Below are 12,963 nucleotides of genomic sequence, written 5' to 3' on the forward strand. Positions count from 1 at the left end.
GCAGCGGCACCACAGGTGGTCACGTGAGCAAAACAGGAGAAGCAGCACTTTGATGTGAGGCCACCCTTAGCTGTGCTCTGTCAGTACCTGCAGTTTAAGTCAGTCACACCACCCTGGCTCCCAGCCTACTTTCCACTGCAGGAAGCTGTGTGACTTAAAGAACTCAGTGGCACTTGAGAAACCACAAGTGAGAGGAGCCACAGGTAACATCAACATTCTTTATTGTCAGCTCTTGATACATTATCGTGATTTCACATTTTTCGTTTGTACTGTATAAAAACTTGCGTTGAGTCAAAGGTATAAAAGCCCAGTTGTCTGTATCAATAATCAATGATGTTTTTGGAAGTTTTAGAATAGCTGCTGGGGAATTCACCCACTTACTGATTAGAGGTAGCAGCTGCTGCTCACCGCTTTGATCACAGATTTTTTAAGGCTTTTTGTTTTTCCAGCAACTGCTTGGGCCTACAGCTTCTCTACCAATATTGCAGAAGCACCTCCTCCTCCATTGCAAATTCCTGCAAGACCATACTGCCCCTGTTTCAGTGCGTGGACCATGTGAACAACAATTCTTGCTCCAGACATTCTAGATAAAAGAAAAAAACATTTACATCTTAGTTTGAAGATTCTGAATTTGACTTGCACAAGATTGCTGGCAGAATACAGCACCGATTCCCTGGAAGGAAACAAAAACAAGAGCATAGAACCCGTAGAAGATCAAACAACCCCTTTCTTCTACATTTAGAAACAACACAGGTTCCTTTTCTCCACGTACAGTACTTAAAAAGAAGAGATTTAATGTGTGCACGGCCACTGCTGTTTTTTTGGTAAAGGAAATCACCTCTAAGTACTCTGTGCAACAAAGTATCGATTATTAGAGCTCTTTCAAAGAAGGTAATTAATACTAAATCTCTTCCACTAAGAAACAAATCAATGCTAATTATTCCGGCTACAACTTGCAGTAATGTAATGTGGTGCACTGATCCGGCTCCTGCAAAATCAGACATCTACATTCTGTCCTTTTTAGGGACAAAGGTCGTATTTCTTTATCAGAGCTGATGTTATGAAGGAGATAACAGCACATCTTGAGGGATTATGGCTTGACTACAGCTTTGCCAGCAAACTTCAGCATGATGAACTACTGGTTCTTCATGTACAATGCAGTTACTTATCTCTATTTAGTAAACTGGAAGGGGATTTGTCCTCCTGGACTCAGCACGCTCACCCTTAAGGAGGATTACTGGGATGTACTTAAGGATGTCTTGCAGCTGATGGGGAACACAGCAGGGAACTTCACTTCCATAACCCGAGGAAAGAACTTCAGAGCAAACATCCCCCAGACCACCCCAATCTGCTGCATTAGGTGACCACAGTGTTTTAGATCTGCTGTCGGGAGTGCTTTGACAAGGCTTGGAATTTGACATTGCTGATAGGAGGAAAAATCTTCACACCATAGCTTCTGCTATTTTTGTTAAGTTTACCTGTAAGTTTTACTAGTTTAACTGGTTGATTATTTATTGCTGCTTATTCAGTGATATTAGTGATTTATTTTCATTTGTGGCACCAAGCAAGCTTTCCATAACAGCAGGTGAAAACTACCTGCGATAAGACAAATGGGATGATGCTTTTTTCAAGGTACCCTGAAATGTAACACCTGAATTCAGTCAGCACAGACCTGATACTGAATTTCTATCAGCTTTCCTACTTGCACTAAATTTGAAGATGGAATCAAATACATCAGTAGCATAAGAAAAAAGTGCCTGTGTGCAGCCAAAAAAGAATGCTTGTTTACGTACCCTATGGGATGCCCAAGAGAGACAGCGCCGCCATTGATATTTACTTTTTGTGGATCAATACCCAGCATTTTAATATTGGCCAGCACCACAACACTGAAGGCTTCATTGATTTCCCACATTGCAATGTCTTCTTTTTTCAGGCCTGTCTCACTTAGAATCTAGAAACGGTAATAAACATGATTATTGCTGTGAAAGAACTAGGAAGCTACAGTATTTTATAGAAATAATTAAGTCTTCTGTGAAGTCAAACTGCAGACACCAAGTCCCTATGCTGTATGCCAAGCAGGAGATCAGAGCACATTCCAGAAACACTTTGTCAGATGGGGAAAAAAACAAAAAAGGGGTTCTGGAGCACAAACTTGAGTTCTCACAAAAGCAAAAATGGAGATTACTCTATCCCAAGAATACATTTTCATCACGCTTCTACTAAGTGCACATCATCACCACACACTGCACACTGACAGTGCTGCATACAGTTGCATTTAGTTCCTCTTTGGGGTGGTCTGTACCTGTATAATCACATTTATTTTGCATTTTAGTCATAATTGCTTGAAAACTTTAAAAGTGAAAACAAGGCTAAAAGTTGGTGTGAGCAGAGTAAAACAAGGTGCTCTCAGAATACGTATGAAGTCTGTCTCTCTAAAATCTGCACTCTAGCCTCAATCCTCTGCAAAGCCTATTTAATTTCAGTGGTAGAGGAAGGTACACTGAGGGATGGAGCAGTGCTGAGGAAGTTTGCTTCCAAAAAAGAAGGAAAGAAAGTCTTCTGAAAAAGAAGCTGTTTTATTCCTACCTTGGGAACAGCGTGTGCAGGTGCAATGGGAAAGTCAATAGGATCAACAGCAGCATCTGCAAAAGCTGTGCAAACATTAAAAAAAAAAATCATAAAAGCTGTTGTTTAAATACCTCTTGTTTTTACCTTATTTTCATTTATGCAAGCAGCAAACCCAGGTAAGAGAAAAATTCTGAGTGTAAGGTTGCTGAAGATAATATACATAAAACTCAGTGCCATAAGTGCACAACATCACAATATTTTCAGATGTTTAGAATTATTCCACATGCAAACTGTATGGTCAAAAGCCTGCTGCCATGACACGTGACATTTCCAAGGCCACACTGAAGAGATGCAGTCGTAACGCCTACAGCCACGCGTCCTCTGCTCCATGCACGAAGGACAACAGGACTAGCAGGACTGCCAGTCAGATTGCACCATCAGAATATTTTCCACTTCTCTATTCAAAGATGAGAAAAGAAAAACCTTACCAACTATCCGTGCCAGTGGTTTAACTTTCAGTCTCTTGGCTGCCTCTGTAGTCATCAGAACCAAAGCAGCTGCTCCATCATTCAGAGTACTGGCATTGGCAGCTGTAACTGTTCCTAGAAAAGGTAACGTGTTTTAACAGAGGGGGAGATGAGAGAGCTCAGGTAGATCCTGTAGACCCTTCAGCCTTACAAGGTCTCAGAATAACAGCTGTTGCACTGAGAGAATCAGTGGTTGTTTGTTTGTTTGTTTGTAAACACTTGTTTAATCAAACCAATTCATCACATGTATTCATAAGCTACATCTGAACAGCAGTTCAGACCATGCCTTCTGCACCGGCAGCGCTGTCAGCATTAACACAGAACTCCAGCACAAACGTGTGTGCTGCAATGCCAGCTTTGCTTTGGCCAGGTTCCTTAGCTACAGGTGCACGGAGGCAGCAGGGCACGATGTGCAGGCACACCAGGAGCTTATAGCTGTGGTGACCAAGGCCAGCTATTTCAGTCTTCAATGTAAATGCACAAAACAGAGGTTTTCACTGCTGTGCAGGTTCTTCTCATTCTATGACATTTTGTGCTGCTGTGACACCAAGCTCGGACTTCTTGGTAGGATCTTTCTTTAGCAGGCATTGAAAAGGTCATAGATTACTGCTGTGTATTCAAGCTCTGGTGAACAGCACTGTTCACTCTGATAGAGCATTTTTGCACTTAGTAAAAAAATAAGCACTTGATTTACAAATATTTACCATTTTCTTTCTGGAAAACAGCTTTCAGCTTTGGAACTTTATTAAAATCAACCCGCTTGTATTCCTCATCTTCTGTCACTTCTGTGTCTGGCTTTCCTGAAATTCAGAACTGGTTTAGTTTTATGTGTGCAGTCCTTTCTCAAACACTCTTAACATAGTACATGGATTAAATGTTCTCTAACTTAAACAACTTATTTCAGTAAAAAATGTAAACTTTCTTTCATTTTCATTCATTTTTGGCATGCATAAGTAATTCATATAATCACAGAATGGCCTGGGTTGAAAGGGACCACAGTGATCATCCAGTTTCAACCCCCCTGCTCTGTGCAGGGTCACCAACCACCAGACCAGGCTGCCCAGAGCCACATCCAGCCTGGCCTTGAATGCCTCCAGGGATGGGGCATCCACAGCCTCCTTGGGCAACCTGTTCCAATGCATCACCACCCTCTGTGTGAAAAACTTCCTCCTAAACTCCTTGATGTCATTTATTCACAGCAGATTATTTATACTTCTTGATGAGCAAATGAAAGGGATCAAGAACAGATCTTTAAGGTAATTCACAGAGAGATTCAAACATGTCATCAATTTGTTCCACCTGAATTTAGTACACAGTCATCTCCTTGAAGAAGTTACAGCATGTAACATTAAAAGGAAAAGAAACAGATAAGCAGATACAGACAACTGACTGCCGTTAGCAAGAAGTCTGCATAGCAGTAAATTCTTTGCATCTGAGGTACAAATCATAGAATCATAGAATCATATCTCACAAACACATGTGTGAACATGCACACTCCTGAGATATTTATGCCTAAACAGCACCGAGCACAGACCCTGTCACAGCTTTCAAAGGAGCAACAGCCCATTTCATCACACCCTTCCACAATACCTTTTTTTGAGACAGTGACAGGAACGATTTCTTTTTTGAGAATTCCTGAATCCCACGCTGCTTTGCTCTTAGTGTAAGAGCCTATGGCATACGTGTCCTGCTCCTCTCGTGAAATAGTGAACTTCTTGGCCGTATTCTCAGCACAGTTGCCCTTGGAGAAAAACAGACACGTCACACTTGGGGTTCCAGGAGAAGCAAACGAGAAACGTAACTGAAAAACCAGCATTTTCAGAACCGAATGCGACTGACATTTGGTGTTCGTTTCTGATTTGCACAGTCATGACCAACCAGAAACTTCTGCCCTTGGAATACCAACTTCACATTCAGTACATGTGTTCTGAATGCAGGTCATGACGCTGCGAAGGAAGGCACACTCCACACAAGGGGTTCTTCCAAGTTAAACAACTGCATGCAGAAGTTCTAAAGGCTGACTTCTCCAGAGTCTAGAGAACACACAGAACAGCGTGTTTGCATCATCTTACTGGTGTTCTTATGCTGTTCTTAGCTTGTCTACTCCAAAAAGCCTCTCAATCGAAAGCTATTTCAGTTGAAATGCATGAGAGGTGTTCAGCCAACAGTATAGGTAGAGTGCACTCTACTGATAAAGAATAAAGCACACACAGAAGCACTGAAAACAGTCATTATCCTTTCAAACTGTTCCCTCCTGATGCTTGTTCTTCACTATCTCCATACCAGGTTAGCATTTTTCTGAACCCTCCCTCACTTCACACTGCTTTGTCCAATGTATCCTGCTGATGAGCTAAGCATATCAGCTGACTCAAACCTTCTAACAGAAGACATGGGATACGTACACTGGGGGAGGGAAAATAAGAACCAATCTGCCGAAGCAGAAGTGGCCATCCTCAAAGGCATCGTGCAACCTGACTGCTCCCACCCACTGAGACAGCAAAACCCACCCACACGTGGAAGAAATCCCCTTGTCTCTTTTAACCCCTGCTCTAAGCTTCTCAGACTTCAATGAGAAAGAAATGTGAACACACATTTCCCACCCCATTCCAGCCCTCCATCTAGTCTCTCCATTAAGGTACGTTACTCATTTCCAGCTGCGTGAGGCCAACAGTTGATACCTCAGAACTCTGCAGGAATATTTACCATATGGATATGGTTATAAACGTCTGTAAGTCCATCTTTCACAATCAGATCTTCCAGATTAACTCCTCCATAAGGCGTTGATCCTCTGCTCATTGTATAGGGAACGTTGGACATGCTCTCCATTCCACCAGCAACCATTACATCCTGCTCAAACAAAAGCTGAGGTTATCAATAACGCTGCGTGTTCTACATGACTTCATCCAGGAACTGATGCTAAGAAAATATTGAGTGGACACTTCGTATTTCCAGCCACTCTTGGCGGAAAAGGAATAAAAGACTTCTTTATTCATTTTAAAAGCAAACAGTTGGGACAACAGCTGAAGAGAGCTAACCCATGCGGACAGAACACCAGACTTCTGTCTGGTGCATCACTTTGGAAAGCTGCAAGAGCCATGTCAGCCTCTTGTGCTTCTAATTCAAAAGCTCCCAAGATCACATCACAAATTTTATTTTAAACACTTCATTTTTCTCTATATTTCTCATTTGTTCTTCATAAGCAGCTCCACAGCAGTCAGAATCTAAGAGAGCCAATGAAAGACCGAGGTTTAGAATTATCTGAAGCTTCACACAACATTCTTACATCTCATGTGTAAAGAGATGACTTACAGTGAGGGTTTATCATCTGAAGGCACCAGCAGTTCTATGAGGGATGTTAACAAAAAGTCACCACTGAACTTGAATTAGGCTGAATCACTGTTGGCATTTACAAATAAATCTGCTTCTCAAGCTGAGGCAGAAGAAACAAAAAAGCAAAGCTACAAGGACCATAAGCACACCTACTGTCCCCAGGCTGTAAACCACAAAATGCTCAGTGTTTTGCATCATGGGATGTAAAGAGCAGCTGTCCTTAATGGCATGGCTTTTTCGAGATACAAATAATCATAGGAAAAATGCAAACACAGCAGCATTATTCTTGGAGAGCTCAGTAATTGTTGTTGATACAACCACAAAAGATATTTTACATGAAAATAGTAGTAACTAGGTCTTTCAATTCAGGCTTGGAAAAAGAATGGCTAAGTTCAGAAAAGATTATAAAGTAAATCCAGGAATAGCAGTGTGTAGTAACAAAGAAAACAATACCAAGAAGGCTGGAAATAAACTAGAAAGGCAGTAAACTGAAAGGCAGCTGAGATATGGCAGTGATAGACAGGAGGAACAGGAGTTCCTGGCATTTCAACTCCATCAGGCAAAGAACTTGGAATTAAGGCAACTGTTTATATAGTCCTTAATGTACACAGACTCAAGTCTCTGGGAGCTGTCATGCACTCACACCACAAATACTCCCAACCCACAGCCAAGAAGAAAGAACAAAACCCATCCAAAAAAGCCACAGCATGGAGCTCTGAGAGCACACTGAGCAGCACCAGCACGTGCTGAGCCAGGCAGCACTGCATGCCTGATGGGCTGAGCTGAAAAGTCCACTTCTCTTCAGAGCACGCAGCAAATAAAACCAGAGCGTGAGCAATCCAATGGACTCAGCAGATGTCAGCCACTAAATCCAAGCAGAGCTGTTGGCACAGAAGTGCTGGACCTGATTCAAAGTCCAGTGAAAAGCCTTGCACCGAGCTCAGCAGGCACTGGGTGAAGTGTCATTCTCTGCATAGCAAGGCCTAAGCAATAAGTGGTTGCCCAACCACTATTTTCACATGGAGGATGAGAAAATCAAATATTTCACTTTTGCTCTTGGGTAAACAAGATATATAATTATTAAGTACAATTCCCACTAATGGGCCATTGATTTTGTAAACTAAAAATATACCTTGAACTGCCAATATCTTTACTTCAGAGAATCTTAGAATACAATGGACAGAGATGAGTAATTCTCCTTCATCCAGCTCTTGAATGAAAACACAATTCAGCAACAACAGTTATTTTCAGCCTCTTTGAGAGCAACAGAAAAGCATGAGACATCTTTAACACATCTAGAAACAACACTGCTTTAACACGTGAATGTACCTCATTGAAGTGATCAAAATATGTGAAAGTCAAGATAAGATCTCTCCCAACAAGCACTAAGTTCAGAAAAAAATTCTGGATTTTTTTCAGATGAAAAAGCCTGAAAAATTCCCTAAATTTTACAGGAAAGGAGGTAGAAAGGACTTATATAAAAGTAAATCCACCTTATTTGCTCAGCTGTGAAAGCAAATCTGACAATTCCCACACTACAATGCCTCTCCTTGTCTGCTTCAAACCAAAACGTATTTAAATTACTGTTAAAAAAAAAAAAAATCAAGGTTGTGTAACCTTAACAAACCTCACTGATTAGCTTCATTACTGCAAGTCAAAACATATCCCAAATCCAAGACCACAGCCACCACAGGACAGGATCCACAAGGCCAGCTGTGTGTCCCTTCCATAGAGCAGCACTGACACCACATACCTGGCTGCCACACATCAGGCTCTGGGCTGCCATCATGATCGATTTCATTCCTGAGGCGCAGACCTTGTTGACAGTCGTAGTATCAGTGGAGATGGGTAAACCTAAATCAGGTAAGTTGTACAAACAATTGCATTATCTAAAGGGAGAACATTAGATTGGTGTTTCAACAATATTTCACATGGGATCAATTCTACTTAAGCCAGTGTCCAGCTCAGGCAGTTTATCCACCCTCACCCCTCGTTACTGTCTTTGGAGACTGCTGCTGCTTCTACCCTTCAGACAACAGACTCAAGTGGTAAGATGAGAAGCAAGTAAAGAATTGGTCAACGAAGATAATTCAGAACATCTATCATCAGTATGACATGGCTTCAGCCTCTCCAGGTTCTGAAGGCTGAAGGCAATAACATCCATCGTGCACACGACAAGTGATTGCTGAGCACAAAGCCCACTTACACCACTCCACCACAGAGCGAGCCTTTGGCCTGCATGGGAACAAGTGTGCAGCCTGTCCTGAAGGGAGACTGGGCACCTCCCTGCTCTAACTCACAGCTCAGTCATCTCCAGTAGCATTAGCAGCTGTCCATGTGAAGAAAAAAACACCTTTAAACCCAGAATCGACACAATGCGTACCTGCACCCAGGACTGCCTGTCTTGCTGGAGCTTGTCCTTGTCCAGCCTGCAAGACATTACCCATATACACTTCTTTCACTTCTTCTGCAGGGATACCTAGAAAACAAACGTGATTTGATTGTGGATTCTTTGCACAGAAGATGAAATTATCTGTTATGAACCTTCCTATTGAAGTTTCTTATAGAAAAGAGACAAAACCTATCACGTCCAACCTGTATGCTAAAAGCATTTCAGATCTCCGTCCCCATATTCATAGGGCACAATGAACTGGAGACCTCACATGAGAATTCCCTCACCAGCTCTCAGAACAAGTCTTCCAAGTCTCACCAGTCACCTGACCAACAAAACTGTTATGGATGGTTGAACGTACAGAACTTTCTACCTGTGACAGCAATGTCCAAAGCAACAGCTCTGTTTGCTTAATGCAGAGAGCCGCCAGCTGCCCAGACAGAAGAGCTGTGCTCTCCCTCCTCTGCTGCCCATGCAACAGTCCTGGTGTTCCACTTATTGTAATATGCTGTTTCAAGATGCCTAAGAAAATTAACCCTCCTCTCCTCCAAAGTGATTTTTTGGCCAACTTAAAGCTACAGACAGGCTCGCAAGGGTGTCAGAGGAGTACTGTGTAAAAATGGGCAGGGAAAGGAAGGACCCTTGGTTTCAGCAACAAGCAGCCTTCATATCAGTTTAGGTGTGTCGTAAACCTATGCCCCAGACAAGCAATCAGCATGTCCTATGCAAGCGGGAACATCACAGATACTCGTAAGTAACAGCCTGCTCTTAGAAGCAGCATTTACACGTGGCAGCAGAGTCCAACAGGCAAGTTTATTTAAGTTTATTAAAATATTATTAAGTTTATTTAAATATCACTTACAGATTAAAGCCTTATAAGTGCTATGGGGGAGGGGGGAGGAACACCAACAGAAAAGTCTGTTTTACAAGCAACTTCAAACCAAAATACACAGACTGATAGCGTTCAGAGCTGTATGAGGTTTTCTCAAGCAAACAGATTTACATGTACCTGCTCTGTCAATTGCTCCTTTAATTGCAATGGAACCCAGTTTAGTAGCTGGCAATGATGAAAGAGAGCCTTGGAAAGATCCAATGGGTGTCCTTGCAGCACTTGCTATCACCACTTCCTAAGAGAACAAGCATGGAGTAAATGTCACAGCATCTTTACACACGCACACATACCCCAAAGTTTATCCTTTTACTCTTTCATTCATGTCACAGCTCCCTTTTCATTCAGTAAGCAGCACAGAGCACCAAAACTATCTCCATTGGTGCATACAGCACGAAGAACAAAGACAAGGAATTTGGGACCTGTGCACCATTGCAGGGCTATGACCTTGTTGGGATGACAGAGTGTGATGGGATGGCTCTGAGGACTGCAGTGATACAGGATCCTTAGGAAGGACAGGCTGGGCAGACGAGGTGGAGCTGCTCTTTATATGAGGGAACAGTTGGAATGCGTGGAGCTCTGCTTTGGGAAGGTGATGCCTGAAGCAATCCCGGGCCTGGAGGGAAGAGGGGCCCAAGATGGGAAAGGCCAAGCTACTAAATGCCTCCTTCATATCAGCCTTCACCAACAAGGCTGCCCTTTGGGAATCCCTGGTCCTAGAGGCCAGGCTAAAAGACTGCAGCAAGGAAGATGCACCTTTGGTGGAAATGAATCAGGTCAAGGAATATTTTAGCCAGACGGACACCCCTAAGCTCATAGGCCCTGATGAGACACACTCACAAGTGCTGAGGAAGCTGGCTGCTGTCAGTGTAAGCTCACTCTCAAAGATCTTTGAATGGTCGCAGTAACTGGGAGAGATGCCTACGAACAGGAGGAAAGCAGGTAGTTCTCCCATCCCCCAGGAGGCTGCAGGGAACTACAGGCCCGTCAACCTTGTCTTGACACCCAGGAAGGTGATGGCACAGCTCATTCTGGAAACCATTTCCAGACTCATAAACAGTAACAACAAAAATTATCAGCATAGACTCACCAAGGGGAAGTCATGCTGAACCAAACTGATAAACTTTTGTGATGAAATCATGAGCCTGATGGATGTGATGGGAACAGTAGATATTGTCTACATGAACTTCAGTGAGGTGTTTGACACCATCCCTCTTAAGGTCCCCATAGAGAAGCTGGTGATGTACGAGCTGGATGGGCAGACAGTTGGGTCAATAAGGGCTAAAAGGCTGGGAGCAGAAAGTGGTGATCAGCGGCATGAAGTCCAACTGGAGATCAGTAAGCAGCCTCTGCTTGGCACCGATGAGGCCACACGAGAAATGCTGGGTCCAGTTCTTGGTCTCCCGGTATGAGAGACATGGAAAGAGACTGGTGAAAGGCCACAAAAGTGGTTAAGGGACTGGAATATCCAGCACTGCTCAGTCTGGAAGCTCGGGAGTATCTCAACAAGTACAAGTATCTGAAGGGAGGGTACAAAGAGGATGGAGCCAAGCTCTTTTCAGTGGTGCTCAGTGCCAGGATAAGAAGCAATGGACATAAACTGGAACACAGAAGGTTCCCACTGAACACCAGGAAGCACTTCTGCACTCTCACAGGTTGCCCAGAGGTTGTAAAGGCTCCTTAGAGAGAAGTTATCTGGAAATCATCCTAAGAAACATGCTCTACATGACCTGGCCTGAGAAATCTCCCTTTGGCCAAGTTTTTAACTCAATTGCAATGATGTATAAAGGCATTGTACCAAATGCCAGGGAGTTAAATACTGTTGTACTGACATGGTCTGTACATCACAGAAGGTACTGTCACTACAATTTAATGAACATTTACTCTACACTTACTGAGTTAAAAGCTCAGGCCTTGGAAGACCAAGCACCTTACCAGGCTTTGCCAGAACACTATCAGATTACAGATGTGTAAACTGTAGTTTAAGCCCTGCTGTGACATTCAACTTCACATCTGGTAGTCTCCCAAAACAAATTTAATATTAAATCTGGCTTAAATGTTAGATCACTACGTCTACCTACCAACCCTGTCAGAGCAGCACAGGGGCCTGGCAGCAGAAAGATGAGTGTTTTAGATCTCTGTCTGCCCTGGACAGCCGGACAGCTCTTGAGAAGAGCCAGCAAATCTCTCCAGCTGCAGCAGAAGGCAGACAAAGCCTTAAGAAGCAGACATGGCAGTGACCTGCAGTTCCACGGAACGTCACACTTACATTCAATGTGCGCTGCGACGCGTAGCCGCGGCTCGCATACTTCAGAGCCTGAAAAATAAACACACCCTCAGAATTTCATAGCAACGAAGCCAACGCCGCCAAGAGAAATAAAGGCAAAGCCGTTTACTCAGCAGCTCGGCGCAGCGCCGCGGCTCACAGCGCTGACCGCCATATGGACGGGCGACGCCCGCAGATGACGGCCGGACGGCGGTCGCGGCACAGCGCGGCACAGCGCGGCACGGCGCGGCACGGCGCTCTCCCCGCCAGCCCAGCTCCGAGCGCACACGCGGCACTGCCGCCGCGGCCGCCCCACCCCGTGCCGGAGCCCGCCCGGTGACCTTGGCCGGGCCGCCGCAGCCCCGCGCCGTGCCTGCCGTGTAAAGGGAAGGAACGAGGAAGGCTCCCTCCGGTTCAGCGCCGCCCGCCCCGTCTCACCCGCAGCGGCCCGGCCGCCGCGCACCGCCGACCCAGCATCGCCACCGCCGCCATCCTGCCGCCAGCCGTCACCTTCACCGCCGCCCCTCCAGCAGCCTATAGGCGGCCGCGCGCCGTCCCCTCCCCGCTTCCCATTGGTGAATGGGCTGAAGGCGGGACTAATTCTTGCCCTGCTATTGGCTGAGCTCGAAGCCGGCCCGCGCTGTCACACGCCGCCTCCCTGCCCTGCCCTGCCCTCGCTCCGCTGCCGGGCCGGGCAGTGAACGGCAGCGGGAGTCGTGTGGTGCTGCGGACCCTTCGCACACCCCTTCGCACGCCCCTTCTCAGCTCCATGGTAGGCATTTCTTAATTTCTAGGTGTCCGAAAGCCTCCGGACAAGAGGTGAGAGCCGCTTGGGACGAGCACAGGCCGCAGGTGTTTGCTGCGTTGCTTCGCTGGTAGGGGGCCTGGGGAGCCTCGGCAGGGAGAGCGCAGGGTCTGTACGAACCGCATAGTCATAGAATCATAGAACAGCTCAGGTTGGAAAGGACCTTAAAGATCATCGATTCCAACC

General features: G+C 44.9%; 1 protein-coding gene across 1 annotated transcript; it reads right to left on the bottom strand.

Annotated features, from left to right (window-relative positions):
* Window positions 1-204: 204 nt before the first annotated feature.
* ACAT1 (acetyl-CoA acetyltransferase 1) lies at window positions 205-12,451 on the bottom strand. Its single transcript, XM_042838783.1, has 12 exons — window positions 12,411-12,451; window positions 11,976-12,023; window positions 9,827-9,944; window positions 8,809-8,904; window positions 8,179-8,279; window positions 5,799-5,942; window positions 4,686-4,836; window positions 3,800-3,895; window positions 3,057-3,170; window positions 2,587-2,651; window positions 1,794-1,951; window positions 205-583 (listed from the first exon to the last, which is right to left on the bottom strand). Exons 1-12 carry the CDS (start codon window positions 12,447-12,449, stop codon window positions 463-465), a joined length of 1,251 nt encoding a protein of 416 aa, XP_042694717.1. The 5' UTR covers window positions 12,450-12,451; the 3' UTR covers window positions 205-462.
* Between the last annotated feature and the right edge of the window lie 512 nt (window positions 12,452-12,963).

This window comes from Centrocercus urophasianus, unplaced genomic scaffold, assembly GCF_019232065.1.
Source record: "Centrocercus urophasianus isolate 14NV4802_14NV808 unplaced genomic scaffold, USGS_Curo_1.0 seq_9, whole genome shotgun sequence".
Classification (NCBI taxonomy): domain Eukaryota; kingdom Metazoa; phylum Chordata; class Aves; order Galliformes; family Phasianidae; genus Centrocercus; species Centrocercus urophasianus.

Coding starts and splice junctions, on each gene's coding strand:
- ACAT1 (XM_042838783.1), bottom strand. CDS start 12,449: ATGCTGGGTCGGCGGTGCGCGGCGGCCGGGCCGCTGCGG. Junction 5,943..8,178: donor GCCTGATGTGTGGCAGCCAG/GTATGTGGTGTC, acceptor TTGTTTGAGCAG/GATGTAATGGTTGCTGGTGG. Junction 3,896..4,685: donor TGTCACTGTCTCAAAAAAAG/GTATTGTGGAAG, acceptor TCTGAATTTCAG/GAAAGCCAGACACAGAAGTG.